General features: G+C 42.1%; 1 protein-coding gene across 1 annotated transcript in view; it reads left to right on the top strand.

Annotated features, from left to right (window-relative positions):
• Window positions 1–1,855: 1,855 nt before the first annotated feature.
• The window catches only part of DNAH5 (dynein axonemal heavy chain 5), a gene marked incomplete at both ends in the record, with an annotated part of 219,311 nt that continues 193,341 nt past the window's right edge, over window positions 1,856–27,825 (top strand). The window contains 4 exons of the mRNA XM_082652022.1: window positions 1,856–1,912; window positions 14,823–14,957; window positions 16,839–16,923; window positions 19,193–19,353. Coding sequence (XP_082508148.1) covers window positions 1,856–1,912; window positions 14,823–14,957; window positions 16,839–16,923; window positions 19,193–19,353 — 438 coding nt within the window. The remainder of the gene's footprint in view (window positions 1,913–14,822; window positions 14,958–16,838; window positions 16,924–19,192; window positions 19,354–27,825) is intronic.

The following is a 27,825-nucleotide window of genomic DNA, read 5'->3' as shown; positions in this document are numbered from 1 at the left end:
CTGATGAAATGAGGATGGTGCCTAAAATACCATTAGGGAAGCTCCAGTTTCAGTGTAACTAATGAAAGAGAATGGATGATAGAATGAATTGTGACCTCTGTCTTGAGGTCATGGGTTGACACAGGATTCTTGGGACTGATACTTAGATGCTGAACAAGGAGGATGAGGAAGTTCTGTGATTTGCTGGTGACCTTTCACCACCGCACAGAGGAGAATGCCTACTAGTCTAGATACTGTCTTCATTCATCATTAGAACAGAAAACAGCTGCTTACTAATACCCAGAGGCTGATTTAAAAAGTATTCCATAAACAAACTCAAACTTCCTGTGCTCTAGCGCTTTGTTTACCAAACAATATTTAGGTCTAAATGCTATCTCTCTGTTAACTCTACATATGGAGGCCACGCCCTAATACTGGCTGTTGAGCAGGTGAATTTCCCAAGTTCAGGTGCCAAATTAGCATCCAAATTAGTGGTAGGTGTCAGTACCAGATTAGCATCCCGGCTTTCAAATCAGTCTCTTGTGAGGTTAATTAGCAGGATATTGGTGGGATGGGTTCCCTATATCCTGTTTTATCCTTGGATGACCTGATTGGATTTGAGCTCCTGAAACTTGAACTTCAAGGACTAAATGCTGGATTCAACATGCCCAACCTTACATGTCCTGCCTTTTATTTATCTTTTTTTTTTAAATTTTATTTATTTATTTATTATCTTCGGCTGTGTTGGGTCTTTGTTGCTGCGCATGGGGTTTCTCTAGTTGCGGCGAGCAGGGGCTACTCTTCGTTGCGGTGCACGGTTCTCTCATTGTGGCGGCTTCTTTCGTTGTGGAGCACGGGCTCTAGGTGCATGGGCTTCATTAGTTGCGGCACACAGGCTCAGTAGTTGTGGCTCACGGGCTCTAGAGCGCAGGCTCAGTAGTTGTGGTGCACGGGCTTAGTTGCTCCGCGGCATGTGGGATCTTCCTGGACCAGGGCTCAAACCCGTGTCCCCTGCATTGGCAGGCGGATTCTTAACTACTGCACCACAGGGAAACCCCTTTTATTTATCTTGATGAGCTAAATCACATAGATTAGATCTCTCAAATCACCCTGCCTATGATTTCCTGTCATATCTTTACAGTAAGGATGATCAAGATGTTTAGTCACAAAGAATAAATTACCGTGGTTTATTTGTATGTACAACTGTGTGAGCACAAGTAATCTATGGACATCATTTTCTATTTACATGTGAAATAGGCTGCTTGTTCTTTATGGGGAGAAAATAGCTCATTTGGGTTACAATCCGCCTATCTGATGGTCACAGCCACAATGCTGGTAGTTAACCACACAGTTGTTTAGACAAAGACAGACTGAATTTCTTGTACAACTTATTCCGAGCTGTGGCTTCTCTGCTCTCTATTTTGATATGGTTTAAAGTTACTCACTGTTCAAAGAAATGATTCAAATATCTCTGTTGACTCCAAGTTTACTGTTGGGCAGTGTATAGAATTAAATGAACATCAGAGGTTGTGTTGCAACCCAGCAGTTCAAATGCTTTGATTGGTTGATAAGCATGGATGAGAGGCACAGTTAAACTGTATAGCAGGTAAACGGTATTACCCTAACAACACAAGGCTTTGGAACAGAGGAGAGGGCAAAGGGGAGCGACTGTAGAAGGAAAACAAGGAGAGTATAGGTGCGCTTTTAATTTTTATTCCGTGTATATGGTGACTAATACCTTCAAATTAGACATGTGAACGTGAACTTCTGGTCCTCCGAGGGACTTTTCATGTGAAAGCCTGTTGGATGATGAGTAGGGCTCCCAGAAGTTAGAAGATCATTCTGGAAGAGTCCATAAGCTGAGCAGATTGCTGTGATGTTTAGGATCGGTAGGAGACAGTTCTGGAAGCAGAGCGTCACCTGGGTTTTAATGGTTGCTGTTTGTAAGCTTGCACGTGTGTCTTAGACATCATCTCTCGCACCTGTGTGCAAAAACCTTAAAAAATTCCAAAGTTATATTCAGATGAATTTGTGAGCAACACTTTGTCTACTAATTTTTGGATAGCCCATAAGGCTATATGTTGATATTTCAAATTAAAAAAAAAAGGGGAGTGCATCTTTAGGCTTCTCTGCACGTTGCCACATAAACGAGAACTACTTGTAGAAAGACAGGCTTCAGCTTTTGAGATGATGCTTCCCTGATGGAAAAAAAACCCATTCAGAGTGCTTTGGTGACTGCATTCTCCCAGACCTGTAAGCTTTTGTTGGTGATGAGATATAATTAAGGCAGATTCTAGGCTGCAAGTTTTCTAAGCCCTTTGAAATGACACCCCTCTCCGCCTTCTAAAGGCCCAGAAATGTGGTCACAGATCATGAGATGCAAGGATGTGCCTTTGGAGTCACATTGAAGAATGAGCTTCCCTAGCCTGGGACTCACAGCCGCTTTTGATTACGCAGATGCATAAAGAGATGTTTGGAGCCTCTTCCATGGCTGATTGATGTCAGAAGAAAATGGAGGGTTCTCCAGAACTCTGTTCTCAACATTGAGGCATGCTTCCTCAGGGCTTGATCGTTGTATCTTTTTTTTTTTTTTTGCGGTACGCGGGCCTCTCTCACTGTTGTGGCCTCTCCTGTTGCGGAGCACAGGCTCCGGACGCGCAGGCTCAGCGGCCATGGCTCACGGGCCCAGCCGCTCCGCGGCATGTGGCATCTTCCCGGACCGGGGCACGAACCCGTGTCCCCTGCATCGGCAGGCGGACTCTCAACCACTGCGCCACCAGAGAAGCCCAATCACTGTATCTTTTATGCGTCCCCAGCAGCCAGATGATTCTGGCCAGTCTTGCAGCCGCTTTTCCACCACAAGACATAGGGATGCTGTCTCTGCATTTCCTAAGCACTCTGCCACCAGCCATCCTCCACTTCTCCTCGCCCCACCATTCTGACGCATCCTTCCCAAGGTCAACATCTTCCAGCCAAGCCCTTGAACTTGTTTGGCTGCAAACGCTTATTCCTTAAGACCGAATGCAAGTGTCGCCTCCTCCGAGAAGCCTCCCTGACACTTTGAGGAGGCGGCGGGGTCTCAGCGCTTTGCTCCTCTGGCTGCTAGAGCCCTCGTCACATCACTGCAGTGAAATGACATTTGTCTACTTGTGATTCCCTGGAGGAAAGGGATGATGCTTCCTTCATTTTTAAATAGCCTTCTGGTAACACAGAATCTGGTACTAAATACACCTTAATTTATGCTTGTGCAATCAGTTGGATGAATTAAACTCTTCACATGTCTGAATGTGTTTCCAATTCTTCATTTCACTTTTCCATGCTTCAATACCAAGTCTAAAAAATTAAAGTTGCTGATAAAATCTCAAGTATAATTAATGAATTAGATTCTTTTTTGGCACGAATGACCTTCTGGGAGTATGTTTTTTGGAAGTTTCTATATATTTAGGTTGCTGGCTCTGTTCACCCCCATGATGTATGAGGTTAACAGAATTACCTTAATACTGTTGCAGTGTATTATGTAAATAATTACACATTTTTTTGTTTAATGCATTGATTTGACAATTTATTAAATTGTAACTTTGTCATCTAACATAATCAATGAGAAAGAATCCAAAACCACTTAACATTACAAACTATAAATCTCTATTTAACCTTAGTCTGGAAATATTACTGTAATGATGCCATATTATAATTAGGTTATTGTAATATAATAATTGACTGTATTCAGAATACACAGCCAAATAAACCATAAGCTCTCTGGGTTTAGAAAAGTCAAGCCATATATCCTTTTTGTTGTGTAATAAACACAAATGCTTTTCAATGAAAAAGCTCGAAATAATTCTGTATATATTGACTCACTTATATACAAAAGTATGGCTCAGATATGATGTCTGCCTTCTTTTTTGCTTTTCTCTTTGGTGAAGAGAGCTCAGTACCAACTTCCAAGCATACAATGGACATGAATTCCAGACTTACGGATTTTGTTTTTCTTTCTTTCCCTAAAATTAAACTGAAATATATAATTTTGCTGGTTGACTTTGTTGACCTTTAGAAAAAACACACTTGAAAGATTTATGACAGTCCTCTTGACCTAAATTCACCTAATTGCAAAGCTAGTTTTGAAATGGAGACCCGTTTTCTCCCTGCTGCTGGAATGTATATCGTTCATGTTTCCACTGATGTATTGATGCTAAGGAATACCGTTGCTCCTTGAATTTCAGATTGCTAGGTTTCTCTAAACAGTGATCCTCGCAGTGGGGCTAGAGACTGGCAGGGGAGAGAGGGCAGCTCCTTTCCCTACTGAGAAACTCCCCAGGGAGGGGCCATTGTTGCCCTGCGGGTGCACAGTGGAAGACAAGACAAGGAAAGACCCTTTGCTCTCAGCTATGTTTTGAAAGCTGAAAGGATATCAGTGTTGTTATTCTTTGGCAAAATAGTCAAACCGGTTTCAGAATCCTCTTAATCAGGCCCAGACATATTTGGCCCTGTGAACACATTTCACATGCACAGATCAAAACAACTTTCCTGGAGCGTTGGGAGGTGAATGGCTCTAGGATGCAGCTGTGGGGAGGGGACAGGTGCTGCTTTTTAGTGCCCAGGTGAGGGCTTCTGAACCTGAAGGCGTCAATGCCCCATGGGGCCACCTCGTACTTACACCATAGCCAGAGCCCGGGATGATGTGACTCTAGGTGCAGATCCATCCATTCCGCTAGTACTGTTGAACACCTACTTTGTACCAGGTGCTGTGCTTCACAGGACAGTGGGGAAGAGCACGTCCGGGCCTCGTGGGGTTGAGCTGAAACTTGTCCTTCCTGTCAATTTTTGCACGACTCTAGTAACAAGAAACAGAAAAGGTCTAGAGTTGCAGGGATCCCAGATTTATGCCCTTGGACTTTACTGAGTTCCTACTTCAAGTGAGAACCTGGTAGCACGAGTCAATCATGATCAAGTCATAAAATGCTTTCCGTTGGAGCAGTGTTCTCAGGCTGGGCTGCCACGATAGTTGCCAGGGGAACTTTTGAGAAACACCAATGCCAGGTCCCCATGCCAGGCAAGAGGAGTCAGAGTTTCTTGGGAGGCAAAGGAATCAGCATTTCAAAGTTCCCAGGTGATTGTGATGAGCATCAGCTGTAAGCACTCTGGTTCATTGTGATAAACAAGAGAGGTTTTCGAATTTCACCCCTGTGCCATATAGAATGTGAATGATGACGTTATATACATACTTTTTAGCAAATGAGCGAAAACCACTTGAATTATGTGGCCTCTGCTGCCAGAGGGGACTCTTGGAATTCTACAAGAATTTACTCCTGGTTTTAGAGTAAAAGCAGTGTAGGATTGGGGGAAGATAGAATATATGGCCATGTGAAGGCCCACTAAGTCTGGATCAGGTCCAGATATGTGGGGTGTAGAAAATGGGCTCTAAGTTAGAGTTTGGATAGTGTAATATTGGGGGGAGAGGAGGTTGTGGTGAATGGGATACCCCTTTAGCAGGTTTTGGGTCTGCTTGGGTGAAAAATCCACATACAGTGAAAGGTAAAGAGGCATCTTTTATTTGCTTGGAAAGAATGACCGATAAGGGAGTTCGTAAATGGGGAGATTTAGGGGCCCTGAAAACTCCAGCAAAAATAGACAAGGTTCCAGAGCTTACTGTCAGCACAAAAGAAAATTGATGGAACCCTCTCCGTTTAAGCGCTAGGCTCTTTGCAAGCGAAGGAGAGTGCCGTTCTCGTTAAATAAAAGAGGGCTTCACTGTAGCACCTGCTGTGAGTGGATTAGCCAGCGTGGAGTGTCTTCCCTTCCAGGCACCACTTTTCTCAAGTGCTCTTCGTGTGGGAAGGAGGTGTGGTGCTTCCTCTGCAGCTGTGGCCCTTCACCTGGAGAAATAAAACACAAGGCAAGTTAAGACGCGAAAAGTACAGTTAGGAGTTGAGAGTGGCTCAACTGTGGTTCTTCCAGCCAATTAACGAGCAGGTTTGGACGGTCCAGGAAGCGTCACAGAGGAGCCGCTCCCAGAGAGGAAACGGGGCCCTGTGGGTTAAAGTGAAAATGCTGGAAGCCAAAAAGGGAGGCTTTTCTTTGTTTGAAGACATGGAAATTGGGTTAACTTTGTGGAGAGGGCTCTTTCATTTGGAGAAATGAGTAGAAGTACTTCCCTCAGTTTCTGTAATTCAGCACATTTAAATGGGATGTAGGCTAAGCGAGGTTAGTTATATTTGCTGTGAATTGAGGGAGAGCCGTAATCCATACTAATGGTGGAATTTCGTGCAGTGGTTTATGCTGAAGCCCGAACAGCATGGAAGACCCGGGAGCTTGTTGACTGAATTCTGCACCTGCAATCATGGACGCACACAGAGCTAGAATCATTTGCACGAGGCCTTAATTACTTGAGAGTGACTTGTAAATGATAAACTTGGTTAATCGTCCCTGGATTAGATATCAGTTGAGGTTTTACTAAGTGCCAGGCCCTGTTCTGGGCTCTGGAGATACTGCAAAAATCAAAATAGAAAATATCCCTCCCTGTGGAGCTGATACTCTTGTAGGAATGATGAGATTCAGGTGATATTTATTTTAGTTTACCCCTCAGGAGACGAGAAGGATCGGGTTATATATATAGCAGACAAGCGAGTTAAACTAGCCTGGGCCATTTGGTTATCTCTCTTAAAAAAAGAAAAAGAAGGACATCTTTTACCGATAACCAGGCATTTTAGCTAGGCCTACACTTGGAGTAATTTTTCCTCTGCTCATGGATTTGTCCTGATTCATCCACAGCTGGGGAAAATGGAATAAAGTGAAACTAACTGGCCTAAGATGATCAAACCCACGTCCTTGGCCTCTTTGGCACTGTTTCATCAGGTGATTAATTATCTCTGGCCTTGCGATTGATACTGAGAGCCAAAGTGAAATCTGTCTCAGAGGTATTTACTTTGGTGATTTAAGATAAGGAGTTTCAATTGTAATTTGTAGACTCCACATTATTTAGAGTGATCTCCAGTGGGGATTTAAATCTACGTTATACTGTCCCCTGCTATGTTTGTGACATTGCTATAAGCACACATATGCATAAGAGAACAAAACACCCAAATAAAAAAATGGAAATAAATTCACTCAAAAATAGGCAACAGACTGACATTAAAACAGATCTCTTTCTCAGATTCAGATCTGCAACTAGGCTAATCATATTGCCTAGAAAAACTTTTTTTTTTTCAACAAAGAAATATATGTATATTTTTTTGGCTGTAGAACCTACCCCTTGCCTCACACTCTTCTGTGCAAAAGCATCCTATGAAGGCGTGGTGTGAACAGTACGATATAGATAAAAGTGAAATTGTCCAGTAATGGGTTGGGCGAAGCAGGGAGCCCAGCCCACTGGCTGCCCACCCAGGCAGGGAGCCTGAGTCCTAGGCACTTCAGGAGACGAGGATGGGGTAGGGAGTTACCATTTGCTGAGACACAGTCGTGTGGTAGGGGAGCTGGACACAGAGCACGCCAGCTGGAAGCTGGCTGGGCACCAGTCCATCCTGGCACTAAAATATTACCGGTGTAATTCAGAAAATGGTGTCAGTTAACGCCAGTCTCCACCCACAAATCCTTCTATAACCCATGCAGTGTATATGGGGTCTCCTCCCAAGAGTGCTCTAGATAACCCTTGAGTGGAAATTTAGAGAATGTCAGTTTGGATGGATGCAAAATTCTCAGTTGCCCGGGACACCCCATGTCTTGGCCTGGCCCTGCAGACACGCCAGGGCTTGAAGCCCAGCCCCGCCACTTACTTAGCAGTGTGCTCTTGGGAAAGTTGTGAGTGGTCCGTAGTCTTGATTTCCTTGTGTGGAAATAATCATGTCTGGTTCATAGGGCTTTTGTGACAATTATACCTAAGCACAGGAAGCAAATGATGACTTGCTGATCCAAAGCTAGCAATGCATCCGGGGCAAAGAGAGCAAAATGTACCCTGACATCTTCAGGAGGGTTGGGGACAAGGGTGTCCTTGCTCAGCCAACAGAGGGTTTCTCAGACCCGACAGCTCCATCCTCCGTCCATTTCTCGTTGCCAGAGACATGAGTGGGGTGGGCCTGGATCTGAAACAATGCCGCCAACAGGACTGGGCTTTCTAATGGTGGAGGGAGTTTAAGCATTTGTACAACTGAAAAATCATGATTAAGTTTTGTCGCCTGAATTTTGATGTCCAGGGTCAAAGTCTCGGTCATGCCGTTTTAATTCATGCGCTGATTGCCTTAGTATTATCCCCAAACCACACCCCATTTAATCTTTGCAAATACCTTCAAGTTTGGACTTTTATCCCCATTTTACAGACAAGGGTAAGGTCTCTGTTGGAGTTGGGGGTTATAACCTGGAGCCAAAATGAAATGTGTGTGGTTCATGCACAGTTTACATACATGAACGTGTAGACCTGGGCTTTGGTTCTACAGAGTTAAAGGCAAAGGTTAGTATATTAAAAAAAATTGGAAGGATGGGTTTGTCATGAGAAAAAGTCACAGAGCTTTATTATGACAGCACGTGGCATTGGGTCTTCGTTGGGATTCACATTTTAAAATCTCAAGTTTCACCCCAGACACCTCCCGATCCAATCAAAAGATTCCAAGAACCAAAGCCAACAAACAAAAAACCAAAAAACCCCCTCAAGTCTCTTGTCTGTATTAACTTTTGAACCAATGGGAAGCAGCCCGAATGCTAGAGAAGAAACAGAGCTTAGCTGTTGCGTAGTCCAACACTTTGATTTTAGAGTTGCAGAACCTGAAGCCTGGAATGGTTAAATGACAGATGCAAAGTCTTACAATTAATGGCAGCCCTGGGTCTGGACCCCACTCTGGCACCAGGGCTCGTTTGTGTACATGAAGTTGCCCTATCTTGAAAGCACCACTTGTTTCTTGGGAGGTAGCACATTAGTCCCTGTTTTATCCCAAGGTGGTAGTAACATTCTTTGTTACCAAGTTGCAGAAATGTGTTAAATACCGTTCTAGATTTCCTTGGACATTGAATAGGTTTCTGGCCACCCTCCCCACTCCCATCAGTTGGTGCTTGTGCATGCAACGCAAAACAATTTTAACGTAATCCTTAAAAAAAAAAAAAAAAAAAGAATTCCATGGTTCGCCTCTCACCTTTGTCATCCCACTCTGCCCTCCCTCTCCAAGTGTCCTAGATGTTTCAAAGGCGACAGGACAAGCCACCTCCAGTTAGTCAACTGACTGCTTGTTCTTGCAGTTCCCTGGCAGCCAGAAAGCTGCAAGTTTAAGTTTAGGGAGTGACAATGCGCTGATCCCATCACCAAATATTTATTTGACATTATTGACTTTTTGTGGTCGTAAAATAAAAGTCCCTCATTGTACCCGCATACCTCGGTATAAGGCAATGAAAGTTGACATTGATAAACATTGTGCTCTTTCATGTACATGGCACTGGGGTTGACTTCATATTACTTATCAGGAGATAGAATAGTTTATGTAAGAACATACTCAATGCTTAACGTGCTTTTGAATATAGCTTTGAAAACATTTTCTTTAAAAACACACTGATAATTTGCTTTTTTTTTTGATAATTTGCTTTTATATGTAAAATTGCTTTGGAAGGTTTTTTCATCTGTGATATTTAGGTAAAAATAGAATAATTAGTGTTCTGTTTTAGAGGCCAATCTCTCCTTTCCTCCACTAGAATGTGTAGTTTTTTCCTTTGGAGCCCTGTAAAATCAGGTCATAGAATAATGTGTTGCCATGGCAGAATGTTATAGAAGTTTCTGGATTCTTTGGAAGCCTTCAGTTGGTTTACATCCTGACTTTTCTAGTTCTCTAGTTTTTTTTTTTTTTTAAATATTTATCTGTTTGGCTGTGCCGGGTCTTAGTTGCGGCATACGGGGTCTAATTCCCTGACCAGGGATTGAACCCGGAGCCCCTGCACTGGGAGCGCAGAGTCTTAACAACTGGACCACCAAGGAAGTCCCTGGTTCTATAGCTTTTTAGTGTCTTTTTGGCTGCCCAGCATTTGCCATCTTGTTGGTTTGTTGCTGGATCCCTGGCTCCCCTGGTTGCCCACCATGTCTTCAAGCTGCTGAAGACATTTAGTACAAACCCAGAAAGATCACTCTGAGAAAAGCCTTTATTCCTCCCTGACGAGAGTGTGGAAAACGAAGAACAGGACATTCACCTGGTTTTAGCCATGGTTGAAAAGAGATTTAAATTTACTTCTTTTTGATGTTTATGGAATGTATACTTTGTGTCAAGACCCGTGTGTTCTCTTTTTAGGGAAATGGCAAAAAAGTAGGTAGATCGTTTATTTTTTTAAACCTTAACCTTGCCCTGCATCCCCACCCCCAAGCCCAACTAATTTGTCTCCCTTCAGTTTTGGAAAAAAGAACATAAATCACACATGTCTAGCGATTGCCTTTCAATCACTCGGAAATCCCCAACTTTTTCCTCTTTACTTTTTCTTAAGTCTTTTGTATCTTAAAAAATTCTCCTTTGACTCTAACTTCCCCTCTTTCTACTAGTAACCACATTTCTTTCCTTTATAGTCAAGTTTCTGGAAGGAATAGTTTATATTCAGTACCTTTATTATTGTTTAAAATTTATTTTTATTGAGGTAACATTGGTTTATAACATTATATAGGTTTCATGTATAGGACTTCCCTGGCGGTCCAGTGGTCAAGACTCCATGCTTCCAATGCAGGCGGTGCAGGTTCGATCCCTAGTCCGGTAACTAAGATCCCACATGCCATGTGGTGAGGCCAAAAAAAAAAAAAAAAAAAAAAAAAAAAGTGGAGATATTCATTCCATGAATGATTTCTCTTTTACCAATCATTCTTTTCTCAAGTCTGAATCCATTTGTTTTCTGTGCAACCAATGGAATTATTCTAACAAGGATTACTCTGTTACCTACTGCTGCATAACAAACCGTAAGAGAGCTAATGGCTTAACTGTCTGTTATCAATTATCTATTATCTCTTAACAACTATTTATTATCTCTCTTGATTCTGTGGGTGGCTGGGCTCAGCTGGATGGTTCTTCTGTTTCATGTGGCCTTGGCTGGGTTGCAGTCATCTGTTGGCTTGACTAGGTTGGAATGTCCAAGGCAGTTTGAAAGTTGATGCTGGGCAAAAGCTTTTAAGTTTCATTAGGTCCCATTTGTTTACTTTTGTTTTTATTTCCATTTCTCTAGGAGGTGGGTCAAAAAGGACCTTGCTGTGATTTATGTCATAGAGTGTCCTGCCTATGTTTTCCTCTAAGAGTTTGATAGTTTCTGGCCTTTGAAGCAACTGACAAAGGATTAATCTCCAAAATTTATAAGCAGCTCATGCAGCTTAATAACAAAAAAAACAAACAACCCAATCCAAAAATGGGCAGAAGACCTAAATAGACATTTCTCCAAAGAAGATATACAGAGTGCCAACAAACACATGAAAGAATGCTCAACATCACTAATCATTAGAGAAATGCAAATCAAAACTACAATGAGATATCATCTCACACCAGTCTGAATGGCCATCATCAAAAAATCTAGAAACAATAAATGCTGGAGACGGTGTGGAGAAAAGGGAACCCTCTTACACTGTTCGTGGGAATGTAAATTGATATAGCCACTGTGGAGAACAGTATGGAGGTTCCTTAAAAAACTACAAATAGAACTACCATATGACCCAGCAATCCCACTACTGGGTATATACCCTGAGAAAACCATAATTCAAAAAGAGTCATGTACCAAAAAGTTCATTGCAGCTCTATTTACAATAGCCCAGAGATGGAAACAACCTAAGTGTCCATCATCGGATGAATGGATAAAGAAGATGTGGCACATATATACAATGGAATATTACTCAGCCATAAAAAGAAACAAAATTGAGCTATTTGTAATGAGGTGGATAGACCTAGAGTTTGTCATACAGAGTGAAGTAAGTCAGAAAGAGAGAGACAAATACCGTATGCTAACACATATATATGGAATTTAAGAAAAAAAATGTCATGAAAAACCTAGGGGTGAAACAGGAATAAAGACACAGACTTACTAGAGGATGGACTTGAGGCTATGGGGAGGGGGAAGGGTAAACGGTGACAAAGAGAGAAAGAGGCATGGACATATATACACTACCAAACGTAAGGTAGATAGCTAGTGGGAAGCAGCCGCATAGCACAGGGAGATCAGCTCAGTACTTTGTGACCGCCTGGAGGGGTGGGATAGGGAGGGTGGGAGGGAGGGAGACGCAAGCGGGAAGACATATGGGAACATATGTATATATATAACTGATTCATTTTGTTGTGAAGCTGAAACTAACATACCATTGTAAAGCAATTATACTCCAATAAAGATGTTTAAAAAAAAAAAAAAAAGGAAAGTTGATGCTGGGGTATCAGCTAGGAGATCTTCTGGGCTGTCAGCCAGAATGCCTTGGATTTTCTCCGTGTGGTCTCTCCATGGGTTTGGACTTCTCATAGCTTGGTGGCTGGGTTCTGAGGGAGCATTCCCAAGTGCAAAGGCAGAAGCCAAAAGTCTCTTAAGGACTAGCCTAGGAAGTTTTACAGTCTCACTTCTTCCCACATCCTTTTGGTGAAAACTGGTCACAGGGCCAGCCAGATTCAAGAGGAGGGGATATAGAGTCCATTTCTTGATAGGTTAGTGGTACAACCACATTGCAGAAGAGCTGTGAGGGTGCTGCAGTCATCTTGTAAACACAATTACAGGAACGATCTGGCCCATATTGTCTACTGTGCTGTATTGAGAACCAGTATCTGTACCTGTCTCTGCAATGCAATTTCACCTTGGGCTCCAGATCCACATTCCCAGTGGTCTGTCTGGGACAGACATTTCCCAAGCTCTGGGAAATGCGGCCACAATCCACCTGCCTGGCCTTCCTGTCTTCAGGCTTGCATCACTCCAGTCCACTTTTTTTTTTTTTTTTAAGATTTAATTTTATTTATTTTTGGCCGTGTTGGGTCTTCGTTGCTGCACGTGGGCTTTCTCTAGTTGCGGCGAGCGGGGGTTACTCTTCGTTGCGGTGCGTGGGCTTCTCCTTGCTGTGGCTTCTCTTGTTGCAGAGCACGGGCTCTAGGCATGTGGGCTTCAGTAGTTGCGGCGCGTGAGCTCAGTAGTTGTGGCTTGCGGGCTTTAGAGTGCAGGCTCAGTAGTTGTGGCGCACGGGTTTAATTGCTCCGTGACATGTGGGATCTTCCCGGACCAGCGCTCGAACCTGTGTCTCCTGCATTGGCAGGCAGAGTCTGATCCACTGCGCCACCAGGGAAGCCCCCTCCAATCCACTTTTTATACTGCTTTCAGAATGACTGATGTTTTGAGGCAGCACAGACAGCTAAACATCTTTCCTGATTTGAAACTCATCAGTGACTCTCCATGAACTTCAGATAATATTTATACTTTCTAACATGGCCCATAAGATATTTTATGGTCTGACTTTTTTTCTCATTTCCTATTACGCCTTTTTCTTTTTTTTTTTTTTTGGCCTCGCTGCATGGCATGTGGGATCTTAATTCCCCAACCAGGGATTGAACCTGTGCCCCCTGCAGTGGAAGCATAGAGTCTTAACCACTGGACCGCTAGGGAAGTCCCTCCTATTATGCCTTTCTAGTTATTTTCAGTTCAGCCATCCTGGCTGCCTTGTGGTTTCCAGACATGCTAAGCTTTCTTATGTCTTTTGGCCTCTGCATGTGCAGAAATGCCTCTATCCCAGGGAGTGTGGCCAACTCTCCTTCAACTCGAGCTCAAGCCACCTCTTCCTGAAACTTTTCCTGTACCTCCACCCCTCTTCAGCCCTGGGCTAGAGGGGGAATCCTCCCTTCAGCTCCTTCTCTGAAGACCCATTAATGCCCCTGCATAAATCTGATGCCCCTGTAGCAACCATAATGCCATCCTCTCACATTTACATTTTCTGCTTACATTCTGCCAACCAGGCTATGAGTTTTTTTGAGGTCACTGGGTAGTGTTTACCTCTAGAGTGCTTGTACATATTTGAGGTTCAGTAACTGTTGAATACAAGAAAGGATCCAGAGGGGCTACCTAGCAGGAGCTACTGGCTAGCATTAAAGATAATGCCCTTAATTCAAAAAATGAACTAGAAGTTGAATATCCGCCAATGGTAAAATGGTTGATTATGGTACGTCCATATTGTTGAATATTTTGCAGCTATTACAGGAGTTGGAGTGGTCTGTACTAAACTAAAAAGAAGTCTGTGATGTATTATTAAGGGAAAAATGCATGAAAAAATTTTATACTATATATAAATAGAAATGTGTATATATGTTTGCATGTTTGTATGAACAGAGCATATATGGAAAGATATGCTTCAAACGGCCAATGTTGGTTACAGTGAACTTGCTTTGTTATTGTAATTAACAGTCAACAGGTAAAAATTAAGCACTGGTATTCAGAAATTAATTTCAAAACCAGATATGAACCTGTAGACAAACAAGAAACTTAGGAGATAGTGTACAAGAATAAGTATTACTTTAGCAGCCTAGGAAATGTTTACAAAAGTGGAGATCTTTTTGATTTTGGTGTGTGTCTGTTGAATGCTTATATATGGGTAAAATTAAGTCTGTAAAGATTTGGAACAAAATGTTAACGGTAATACTGTCTGGCTGGCAGATGATTTTTATTTCTACTTTTGGCTTATCTGTGTTATGTAATTTCAAAACAATGAGCACATCTTATTTTCATAATAGAAATAACATTATTTCTAAAAACAGAAGATAGTACCTAAAAACTGGTACCATTAAGCTGTTATCTGAATACCCAAGACTTGAAAAAGCACCAGTAGTATGAAATGATTACAGAATGAATCCATTTGAGAACAGCAGTTGCCACATAACATTTTTCTTCCCTTCTTGTAGCAAAGATTGAAGGAAGAGAAGGAAGCCAAGCGGGCTCGTCTGGATGGGAGACATGACTACTTATTTGCGATTGTAGCTTCCTGTGTGGACCTCAACAAAACCGAAGTGGAGGATGCCATTCTAGAGGGGAATCAGGTGCGATGCATTTGAGTTCTCACTGACTTGATTATGGAGGGCACAGCTGGCGTTGTCCTGTGGCAGGGTCTGTGCTGGGCCTTAGGGAAGGGTGTCTGTTTCAACATGCTTAGGACCCTATTCTGGCTTGGTATGGGTGGTGGCAGAAGGAGCTTGGGCTCTCCAGCTCTCCATGTTGAGTGGGGTATTTAGAATTGACATTCTGACAGTGTTGTCTGTGTCTCTCTACATCCAGTGAAGCTGGGCTCAGGCACCATTTTGGAACCTGAGGTTAGAGAACAGAATCTCGTCTCAGCTGCTGATTTATCTTGTTTTTGTTTTTTTTTCTTTTGAGTTTATCCTGTTCTAGCCTGGGAGATTAAATGCGCCATACTTTTCTGGCTTTGGCTTTGATTCGGCAGCTGAACTGGTTTCTTTTGTTCCTGACCTGACTTCCATCTTCTGCCCTGATATCCCTTCAAAGCCTGGGGCGTGATTTAGTTGGTGGGGAGACCAAAATACGGGAAGATACAGTTTCCTGGGCAGGGAGGAAGGCATTCCAGGAGCTGTGATGTTTCCTGAAGTTTTTTTTTTTAAAAACTTTTTAGGCATTAAAAAAGAAATAAAGAGAAGAAAGGAAGGAAGCCTTTTTTGTTGACAGGGATGTCACATTGTTGATAATACTTTTTAGTGATAGGCTTGTAAAGGTTTGACAACCAGCTTTGGGCAAGGGGAAAGGAAGGCACTAGTCTGAGCATTTCCTGATTCTGTGGAGTAAATATTCCCACCATGGCTGATTCCAAACGACCAACATGATGTTACTAAACACCGAGTTGGGAGGAGTTGTGGTCAGTTGGCTGTCCCAAGCCTGTACGAGCCGGCTGTAGCCCTCTACTGGCTTTATCCCTTCCTGCAGTGCCACTTGGGTAGGGTTAATTGGGGTCAGTGGACCAATTAAGGGTGGATAACACTAAAATAGTTAAACTACAGAATGAATCAATTAAGAGTTGAGGAAATATCCTTTTCCTTTTTCTCCTCCTCATAGCTAACATTTATTGAATATTTACCATATGTCAGTCTCTGTGCTGATTTTTATCTATTATCCCATTTAATCTTCGTAATACCAGGAAGTAGATAAAATTATTCCCCCCACAGGAGGCATAGAAGGAGACAAGTTCACACGGCTGATTCAGGCATGGAGAGACAATTGGATTTGGGATAATGCAGATGGAATAACTGAATAAAAGCTCTGAACTGTAGGAATCCCAAGTCACACTCTATGCCGTATTCAGGACCCAGAAATGTCAGGACCCGGGAGGCTTAAAGACAACATCCTGTATCAGGCTTACTGAGCCAGAGGGTGGGGAGAGGGCGGGGAGGGAGGGTTTTTTTTGTTTTTTTTTTTTGCGGTACCCGGGCCTCTCACTGTTGTGGCCTCTCCCGTTGCGGAGCACAGGCTCCGGACGCGCAGGCTCAGCGGCCATGGCTCACGGGCCCAGCCACTCCGCGGCATGTGGGATCTTCCCGGACCGGAGCACGAACCCGCGTCCCCTGCATCGGCAGGCGGACTCCCAACCACTGCGCCACCAGGGAAGCCCGACACTCATCTCTATTTATATCTGCCTTTAACAGCTCAGCACTTTAGGAAATCAGCCAATATGGAGAGACAGTCTTTTTCAAATGTGTGTATGCCACAAATATTTTTATGATTAATCAACGCACTTCTGTGAATTTAGTCTTTACTGTGGTAAGATATTTAGTCTTTCATGGTTTTATGTTAAAAAGATATGATCCTTTCTATATGGTTTGCTGAAGTCCTATGCAGCTAAGAAAGATGATAGTAACTGCTGATTTAAACGTGGTTTCTGATTCAGTCATTACTTTGCCTTTCCTTTTTCCCAGATTGAAAGAATCGATCAGCTTTTTGCTGGTGGAGGTCTTCGTCACCTCATGTTTTACTATCAGGATGTGGAGGTAGCGGAAACAGGTATTTGAATTTGATGTGACATAACCCAGAAATGTGTTGTTAGATTGATCCAAGTATGGCATGAAGCAGGAGGCCACTGGGAGCACTGACCACTTTTACCTTGGCGGGTGGGACGAGTGGGGAGTGGTGAGGTGTGGTGGGTGAAGCCCAATGGAACAGGTTCTGTTTTCACCCCAAGCAAAGGACAAATGGTAGTGGGTATGTAGCCTGGTTGTTCTAACTTTATTTGGGATATTTTGTTTTCCTTTTCAGGCTGTGCTGGCAACTGGAGAATAATAAAATGATCTACATTTTGAGACTTCCCTTCCTTACATGTTAGTGCATTCTGTGCAGTTATGTTCTAGAACTTCTTCTGGGCATCTGCTTCCTTTCTATTTCTTTTTAGCATAGGAATTGTTGCCAGTAACAGTAGTTTTTTAGTTAAATATCATATCATGTTCATTTTCTGCTGACTGTGATTCAAAGGAATAATATTGAATGACAAGTTTAGCCATTTTCACTTAAGAAAAACTTGCAAATCTTCATGTGGGTTCAACTGGCATATCCCATTCTACTTTTATGTGAATTAATGCACTTTTAAAGCCAAACTAGGGACATAAACAAATATATTATGATGATATTAAAATCATATATAGGGTCAATCCCTTTATGACCTCTTGGAAGAAAAGGAAAACAGTTATCGCTCTTGACATACAGTGTGACCATGGTTTTTGTTTAAAAACTGAGGAAATTATGCACACATAAATGCCTGGCATTTTTCCCAAATTATCTGTTTTATGTTTTGTGGTCAGAAAGGGCACTACATTTTGAGTGAAAAAATCAGAAGACAAAAATTTTAAATCATATCCCAGATTGCAAAACATAAGCTCAGGTGAATAAGTTCACCCGTGAACGACACTGGGTGAAGCTGGCCTTTGTGTGTCAGTCTTACATTGAGTAAGAAAGATTCATGGACGTAAACGCAAATGCAAGCTTGTTCTTGTTTCCCACTCTCCCTTTAAACCTTTTCGGTAGGAGTACCTTTTTTTCTGACCTTGAATTGAAATCCAGACAACCCCATGAAGTTTTCTAGATATTCTTAGATAAGAAAAGTGCCCGTGGTTGTTTCTAATTACAAACACAGTCTCAATTCAGAAGCTAAAAATATCCAGTTGATCAAAACTAGTCGATCTAAAGTTAAATCTTCTCTACTCTTGGCCCTCCCCCTTCCTTCCATCCCCCAACACCCTTGCAGCAGGGCCCTCTGAAGGTCAGTGTTTGCAGTGGTGGAGGAGCCCGTGGGTCTCCTTTTCTCCCTCAACTTCTCCTTCCACCCCTTGCCCAATCATGTTAATCATAGTTTCTGACTGAGTCAGGCTTGAAGCAGGGCAGAGATTACAGCTAAGAGGTAGCGGCCAAGGTTTTACTTGACTGACATCTGTCGTGAGCTGACTGGCCTGGCGTTCTCTGGGCCTTGCTCAGATGGGAAGACTGAGGCACAGAAAGATTAAGTAACTTGCTCCAGGTCACGTGGCTCGGAAGCTCAGCCCGAGATGGAAACCCCGGGAGACTGACTGCAGAGCCCACGTCACCCATCCCTATGCCGTCCTACCGCTACAGCAGCCTCCTGACTCTAGCGATACTGCAGGGCCAGCTGGACCAGGACAGCAGGAGGTAGACGTTCTGGAATTCTGTAGTCAGAACAGGTTTTTGATGTCGGCTCTGTTGGTGTGTGACTTGGCGCGGGTCACCGCTGCTCTCAGGGTTGTAGGGAGTTTTAATAACGTAGACACGGTGCCAAGCAGAGGGCCTGACACAGGACACACGCCAATAGATGCTGTCTCCTTCCTCACCCTTTCTCCCATGAATGATGACTTTTGTAGCTCCAGCAAGAAGCTGCTCTGGACCAAACTGTCTTACTCCGGTTTCTCCCATTCCGGTTTTTGCCTGGGGCAACAGTTTTGAAATGAACTGTGGTCTGCAGTCGAGCAGATCCTTTTATTTACTTTTTTATTTATTTTATTGACATATAATTGACTTACAATATTAGATTAGTTTCAGGTGTACAGTGCAGGGATTCGATATTTTTGTCCATCGTAAAATGATCACCATGATAAAGAAGATCCTTTTAGGATCCCTTTAGGCCTCAGGCTCGAGGTTGTCCAAGAGGTGGAACTTCTAGGGCACGTGGCTGAGTCAACATATCAATATTTTAACAAGGAAACTTCATTCTAAGAGGCGACCACATGGAAATAGTATTCGTAAAACTAAAATTCTTTTGCATTTGTAGGGCAACTTGGCTCTCCAGGAGGAATAAATCGTATTTCTGGAAAGATTAAAAAACCTAAGGTGTTCGTGACGGAGGGAAAAGATGTTGCTCTTACTGGGGTTTGTGTGTTCTTCATCAGGACCAACCCTTCCAGACCCATCACCCCTGAGAACATTCATCAGGTAAGAGGCAACAGCAATCCTTTATCCCAAATTACCAAAAATCACATAAATTCTACCAAAATATCCCTTCCCATGGAAACAACCATCGTATTAAGTATTTAAAACTACTTTTAAAGAAATATTTTAGAAGCACTGAAAGCGAGCAATTAAGAGGACAGTTCCTTAGAATCTGTTGAGTAAGAGGACTTAATATTCAATTTATTAACAAAAATTGATATAACATTGTATCTGTGAGTGTGTGTGAAACAGTGAGGTCTTTCCTTTTAAAAACAATTCCTCTACATCATTTACTTAATGGCATATTTCTTACATTTAAAATAAGATTTATTACAGCGGATACACCCTTGAACAGCACAGGTTTGAATTGTGTGGGTCCATTTATACATGGATTTTTTTCAGTAGTAAATACTACCGTACTATATGGTCCACGGCTGAATCTGAGGATGCGAAACCAGGGATAAGAAACTGCGGATATGGAGGGCTGGCTATACGTTACACCCAGATTTTCCAACTGCTTGTAGGGTGGGAGCCCGTAACCCCAGCATTACTCAAGGGTCTTCTGTATAACTTTATTTTTTTTTTTGCAAAATAAAATGCATCTGTACAAGTCTCCCCTTCCTTCAATGGGTGCATTAGCTGCTTGGAGCAAATAAACTGGTAAACATCTGGTATTCTACTTATTTCTGCTTTTATTTTTATTTATTTTAAAATCTTTTAAAAAATTATTTATTTATTTATTTATTTATTTTGGTGCGTCGGGTATTCATTGCTGGGCACGGGCTTTCTCCAGTTGCAGTGAGCGGGGGCTACTCTTCGTTGTGCTGCACAGGCTCTAGGCGTGTGGGCTTCAGTAGTTGTGGCTCATGGGCTCAATAGTTGTGGTGCACGGGCTTAGTTGCTCCGCGGCATGTGAGATCTTCCTGGACCAGGGATTGAACCCATGTCCCCTGCATTGGCGGGCGGATTCTTAACCACTGTGCCACCAGGGAAGTCCCTATGCTTTTTTTTAAAAAATTTATTTATTTGGCTGTGCTGGGTCTTAGTCGTGGCATGCGGGATCTTTAGTTGCAGCATGGATGTGGGATCTAATTCCCTGACCAGGGATCGAACCTAGGATCCCTGCATTGGGAGCGCAGAGTCTTAACCACTGGACCATCAGGGAAGTCACCCCATGCTTTTATTTGATGATTGAAATTTAGAAGAGTATAAAGCTTATGTCTTAACTAGGTGTCAAAATAATAATTTACTGGATCAAGAGACAATATACAAACAGACCATCTACCAAAAGACTTTGACCGACAGCCCGCAGCAATCTGCTCAGGAAATCAACCTCCCTTACCTGCAATAAACAACACAGGTAGCCAGACCGCTGTGTCAACCTGGTAGGAAGCCAGCTAGGAAATGAATTAATAACTCCTCTAACAATTGGTTGAAATGGCCAGGACTTGATTCATGAATGCCAGCCTCAATTTTTTTTTTTTAACATCTTTATTGGGGTATAATTGCTTTACAATGGTGTGTTAGTTTCTGCTTTATAACAAAGTGAATCAGTCATACATAAACATATGTTCCCATATGTCTTCCCTCTTGCGTCTCCCTCCCTCCCATCCTCCCTATCCCACCCCTCCAGGCTGTCACAAAGCACCGAGCCAATATCCCTGTGCCATGCGGCTGCTTCCCACTAGCTATCTACCTTACTACGTTTGTTAGTGTGTATATGCCCATGACTCTCTCTCGCCCTGTCACAGCTCACCCTTCCCCCTCCCCATAACCTCAAGTCTGTTCTCTAGGAGGTCTGCGTCTTTATTCCTGCTTTACCCCTAGGTTCTTCATGACATTTTTTTTCTTAAATTCCATATATATGTGTTAGCCTACGGTATTTGTCTCTCTCTTTCTGACTTACTTCACTCTGTATGACAGACTCTAGGTCTATCCACCTCATTACAAATAGCTCAATTTCGTTTCTTTTTATGGCTGAGTAATATTCCATTGTATATATGTGCCACATCTTCTTTATCCATTCATCCGATGATGGGCACTTAGGTTGTTTCCATCTCCAGGCTATTGTAAATAGAGCTGCAATGAACATTTTGGTACATGACTCTTTTTGAATTTTGGTTTTCTCAGGGTATATGCCCAGTAGTGGCATTGCGGGGTCATATGGTAGTTCTATTTGTAGTTTTTTAAGGAACCTCCATACTGTTCTCCATAGTGGCTGAACCAATTCACATTCCCACCAGCAGTGCAAGAGTGTTCCCTTTTCTCCACACCCTCTCCAGCATTTATTGTTTCTAGATTTTTTGATGATGGCCATTCTGACTGGTGTGAGATGATATCTCATTGTAGTTTTGATTTGCATTTCTCTAATGATTAATGATGTTGAGCATTCTTTCATGTGTTTGTTGGCAGTCTGTATATCTTCTTTGGAGAAATGTCTATTTAGGTCTTCTGCCCATTTTTGGATTGGGTTGTTTGTTTTCTTGTTATTGAGCTGCATGAGCTGCTTGTAAATTTTGGAGATTAATCCTTTGTCGGTTGCTTTATTTGCAAATATTTTCTCCCATTCTGAGGGTTGTCTTTTGATCTTGTTTATGGTTTCCTTTGCTGTGCAAAAGCTTTGAAGTTTCATTAGGTCCCATTTGTTTATTTTTGTTTTTATTTCCATTACTCTAGGAGGTGGGTCAGAAAGGATCTTGCTGTGATTTATGTCATAGAGTGTTCTGCCTATGTTTTCCTCTAAGAGTTTGATAGTTTCTGGCCTTACCTTTAGGTCTGTAATCCATTTTGAGCTTATTTTTGTGTATGGTGTTAGGGAGTGATCTAATCTCATACTTTTACATGTACCTGTCCAGTTTTCCCAGCACCACTTATTGAAGAGGCTGTCCTTTCTCCACTGTACATTACTGCCACCTTTATCAAAGATAAGGTGTCCATATGTGCATGGGTTTATCTCTGGGCTTTCTATCCTGTTCCATTGATCTATCTTTCTGTTTTTGTGCCAGTACCATACCGTCTTGATAACTGTAGCTTTGTAGTATAGTCTGAAGTCAGGGAGCCTGATTCCTCCAGTTCCTTCTTTCGTTCTCAAGATTGCTTTGGCTATTCGGGGTCTTTTGTGTTTCCATACAAATTGCAAAATTTTTTGTTCTAGTTCTGTGAAAAATGCCAGTGGTAGTTTGATAGGGATTGCATTGAATCTATAGATTGCTTTGGGTAGTAGAGTCATTTTCACAATGTTGATTCTTCCAATCCAAGAACATGGTATATCTCTCCATCTATTTGTATCATCTTTAATTTCTTTCATCAGTGTCTTATAATTTTCTGCATACAGGTCTTTTGTCTCCTTAGGTAGGTTTATTCCTAGATATTTTATTCTTTTTGTTGAAATGGTAAATGGGAGTGTTTTCTTGATTTCACTTTCAGATTTTTCATCATTAGTATATAGGAATGCCAGAGATTTCTGTGCATGAATTTTGTATCCTGCCACTTTACCAAATTCATTGATTAGCTCTAGTAGTCTTCTGGTAGCATCTTTAGGGTTCTCTATGTATAGGATCATGTCATCTGCAAACAGTGACAGCTTTACTTCTTCTTTTCCAATTTGGATTCCTTTTATTTCCTTTTCTTCTCTGATTGCTGTGGCTAAAACTTCCAAAACTATGTTGAATAAGAGTGGTGAGAGTGGGCAACCTTGTCTTATTCCTGATCTTAGTGGAAATGCTTTCAGTTTTTCACCATTGAGGATGATGTTTGCTGTGGGCTTGTCATATATGGCCTTTATTATGTTGAGGAAAGTTCCCTCTATGCCTACTTTCTGCAGGGTTTTTATCATAAATGGGTGTTGAATTTTGTCAAAAGCTTTCTCTGCATCTATTGAGATGATCATATGGTTTTTCTCCTTCAATTTGTTAATATGGTTTATCACATTGATAGATTTGCGTATATTGAAGAATCCTTGCATTCCTGGAATAAACCCCACTTGATCATGGTGTATGATCCTTTTAATGTGCTGTTGGATTCTGTTTGCTAGTATTTTGTTGAGGATTTTTGCATCTATGTTCATCAGTGATATTGGCCTGTAGTTTCCTTTCTTTGTGACATCCTTGTCTGGTTTTGGTATCAAGGTGATGGTGGCCTCGTAGAAGGAGTTTGGGAGTGTTCCTCCCTCTGCTATATTTTGGAAGAGTTTGAGAAGGATAGGTGTTAGCTCTTCTCTAAATGTTTGATAGAATTCGCCTGTGAAGCCATCTGGTCCTGGACTTTTCTTTGTTGGAAGATTTTTAATCACAGTTTCAATTTCAGTGCTTGTGATTGGTCTGTTCATATTTTCTATTTCTTCCTGATTCAGTCTTGGCAGGTTGTGCATTTCTAAGAATTTGCCCATTTCTTCCAGATTGTCCATTTTATTGGCATAGAGTTGCTTGTAGTAATCTCTCATGATCTCTTTTATTTCTGCAGTGTCAGTTGTTACCTCTCCTTTTTCATTTCTAATTCTATTGATTTGAGTCTTCTCCCTTTTTTTCTTGATGAGTCTGGCTAGTGGTTTATCTATTTTGTTTATCTTCTCAAAGAACCAGCTTTTAGTTTTATTGATCTTTGCTATTGTTTCCTTCATTTCTTTTTCATTTATTTCTGATCTGATTTTTATGATTTCTTTCCTTCTGCTAGCTTTGGGGTTTTTTTGTTCTTCTTTCTCTAATTGCTTGAGGTGCAAGGTTAGGTTGTTTATTCGAGATGTTTCCTGCTTCTTAAGGTGGGCTTGTATTGCTATAAACTTCCCCCTTAGAACTGCTTTTGCTGCATCCCACAGGTTTTGGGTCATTGTGTCTCCATTGTCATTTGTTTCTAGGTATTTTTTGATTTCCTCTTTGATTTCTTCAGTGATCACTTCGTTATTAAGTAGTGTATTGTTTAGCCTCCATATGTTTGTATTTTTTACAGACCTTTTCCTGTAATTGGTATCTAGTCTCATGGCATTGTGGTCAGAAAAGATACTTGATACAATTTCAATTTTCTTAAATTTACCAAGGCTTGATTTGTGACCTAAGATATGATCTATCCTGGAGAATGTTCCATGAGCACTTGAGAAAAATGTGTATTCTGTTGTTTTTGGATGGAGTGTCCTATAAATATCAATTAAGTCCATCTTGTTTAATGTATCATTTAAAGCTTGTGTTTCCTTATTTATTTTCATTTTGGATGATCTGTCCATGGGTGAAAGTGGGATGTTTAAGTCCCCTACTATGAATGTGTTACTGTCGATTTCCCCTTTTATGGCTGTTAGTATTTGCCTTATGTATTGAGGTGCTCCTATGTTGGGTGCATAAATATTTACAATTGTTATATCTTTTTCTTGGATCGATCCCTTGATCATTATGTAGTGTCCTTCTTTGTCTCTTTTAATAGTCCTTATTTTAAAGTCTATTTTGTCTGATATGAGAATTGCTACTCCAGCTTTCTTTTGGTTTCCATTTGCATGGAATATCTTTTTCCATCCCCTTACTTTCAGTCTGTATGTGTCTCTAGGTCTGAAGTGGGTCTCTTGTAGACAGCATATATAAGGGTCTTGTTTTTGTATCCATTCAGCTAATCTGTGTCTTTTGGTGGGAACATTTAGTCCATTTACATTTAAGGTAATTATCGATATGTATGTTCCTATTCCCATTTTCTAAATTGTTTTGGGTTCGTTATTATAGGTCTTTTCCTTCTCTTGTGTTTCTTGCCTAGAGAAGATCCTTTAGCATTTGTTGTAAAGCTGGTTTGGTGGTGCTGAACTCTCTCAGCTTTTGCTTGTCTCTAAAGGTTTTAATTTCTCCATCAAATCTGAATGAGATCCTTGCTGGGTAGAGTAGTCTTGGCTGCAGGTTTTTCTCCTTCATCACTTTCAGTATGTCCTGCCACTCCCTTCTGGCTTGTAGGGTTTCTGCTGAGAGATCAGCTGTTAACCTTATGGGGATTCCCTTATGTGTTATTTGTTGTTTTTCCCTTGCTGCTTTTAATATGCTTTCTTTGTATTTAATTTTTGAAAGTTTGATTAATATGTGCCTTGGCGTATTTCTCCTTGTATTTATCCTGTATGGGACTCTCTGTGCTTCCTGGACTTGATTAACTATTTCCTTTCCCATATTAGGGAAGTTTTCAACTATAATCTCTTCAAATATTTTCTCAGTCCCTTTCTTTTTCTCCTCTTCTTCTGGAACCCCTATAATTCGAATGTTGGTGCGTTTAATGTTGTCCCAGAGGTCTCTGAGACTGTCCTCAGTTCTTTTCATTCTTTTTTCTTTATTCTGCTCTGCAGTAGTTATTTCCACTATTTTATCTTCCAGGTCACTTATCCGTTCTTCTGCCTCAGTTATTCTGCTATTGATCCCATCTAGAGTACTTTTAATTTCATTTATTGTGTTGTTCATCGTTGCTTGTTTCATCTTTAGTTCTTCTAGGTCCTTGTTAACTGATTCTTGCATTTTGTCCAATCTATTGTCCATTCTATCTCCAAGATTTCGGATCAACCTTACTATCATTATTCTGAATTCTTTTTCAGGTAGACTGCCTATTTCCTCTTCATTTGTTAGGTCTGGTGCATTTTTATCTTGCTCCTTTATCTGCTGTGTGTTTTTCTGTCTTCTCATTTTGCTTATCTTACTGTGTTTGGGGTCTCCTTTTTGCAGGCTGCAGGTTCGTAGTTCCTCCTGTTTTTGATGTCTGTCTCCAGTGGCTAAGGTTGGTTCAGTGGGTTGTGTAGGCTTCCTGGTGGAGGGGACTAGTGCCTGTGTTGTGGTGGATGAGGCTGGATCTTGTCTCTCTAGTGGGCAGGTTCACGTCTGGTGGTGTGTTTTGGGGGGTCTGTGGCCTTATTATGATTTTAGGCAGCCTCTCTGCTAATGGGTGGGGTTGTGTTCCTGTTTTGCTAGTTGTTTGGCATAGGTTTTCCAGCACTGTGGCTTGCTGGTCGTTGAGTGAAGCTGGGTGCTGGTGTTAAGATGGAGGTCTCTGGGAGATTTTCGCCGTTTGATATTATGTGGAGCTGGGAGGTCTCTTGTTGACCAGTGTCCTGAAGTTGGCTCTCCTACCTCAGAGGCAGAGCCCTGCCTCCTGGCTGGAGCACCAAAAGCTTTTCATCCACACGGCTCAGGATAAAAGGGAGAAAAAGTAGAGGGAATTAGTAGAAGTATGAGGAAAGAAAGAAGGAAAGGAGGGTAGGAAGGAAGGAAGAAAGAAAGAAGCAAAGAAGAAAAGAAGGCAAGAAGGAAAGAAAGGAGGGAGGGAGGGGGAGGAAGGAAGGAAGGAGGGAAAGAAGGAAAAAGGACAGAAAGAAAGAAGATACAGTAAATATAAAATAAAGTATAATAAAGTTATTGAATTAAAAAATTCTTATTTAGAAAAAAAAAAAGGGACGGATAGAACCTTAGGACAAATGTTGGAAGCAAAGCTATACAGACAAAATCTTACACAGAAGCATACACATACACCCTCACTAAAAGAGGTAAATGGGGAAAAATCATAAATCTTGCTGTCAGAGACCACCTCCTCAATTTGGGATGATTCGTTGTCTAAAGGAGGGAAGGAAGGAAGGAAAGAAAGAAAGAAAGAACGAAGGTAAAGTATAATAACGTTATTAAAATTAATTATTAAGAAAAAAAATTTAAAAAAAAACCATGGACGGATAGAACCCTAGGACAAATGGTGGAAGCAAGACTATACAGACAAGATCTCACACAGAAGCATACACATACACACTCACAAAAAGAGGAAAAGGGAAAGAATCATAGATCTTGCTCCTAAAGTCCACTTCCTTAATTTGGGATGATTGGTTGTCTATTCAGGTATTCCACAGATGCAGGGTATATCAAGTTGATTGTGGAGCTTTAATTCACTGCTTCTGAGGCTGCTGGGAGAGATCTCCCCTTCTCCTCCTTGCTCTCACAGCTCCCAGGGCTCAGCTTTGGATTTGGCCCTGCCACTGCGTGTAGGTCGCTGGAGGGCGTCTGTTTTTTGCTCAGACAGGATGGGGTTAAAAGAGCCGCTGATTCGGGGGCTCTGGCGCACTCAGGCCGGCGGGGAAGGAGGGGCACGGAGTGCGGGGCGGGCCTGCGGTGGCAAAGGCCGGCGTAACTTTGCACCAGCCTGAGGCGCACTGTGCGTTCCCCCGGGGAAGTTGTCCCTGGATCCCGGGAACCTGGCAGTGGCGGGCTGCACAGGCTCCGCGGAAGAGGTGTGTGGAGAGTGACCTGTGCTCGCACACAGGCCCCTTGGAGGCGGCAGCAGCAGCCTTAACATCTCCCGCCCGCCTCTGGATTCCGCGCTTTCAGCCGCGGCTCGCGCCCGTCTCTGGGGTTCGCGCTTTTAGCCGCGGCTCGCCCCCGTCTCTGGAGTTCCTTTAAGCAGCATTCTTAAACCCCTCTCCTCACGCACCAGGAAACAAAGAGGGAAGAAAAAGTCTCCTGCCTCTTTGGCAGGTGCAGACTTTTCCCC

This window comes from Grampus griseus (assembly GCF_964374135.1).
Source record: "Grampus griseus genome assembly, chromosome: 3".
NCBI lineage: Eukaryota > Metazoa > Chordata > Mammalia > Artiodactyla > Delphinidae > Grampus > Grampus griseus.
The sequence above is the reverse complement of the archived record's forward strand: the minus strand, read 5'-3'. Positions and strand labels throughout refer to the sequence as shown.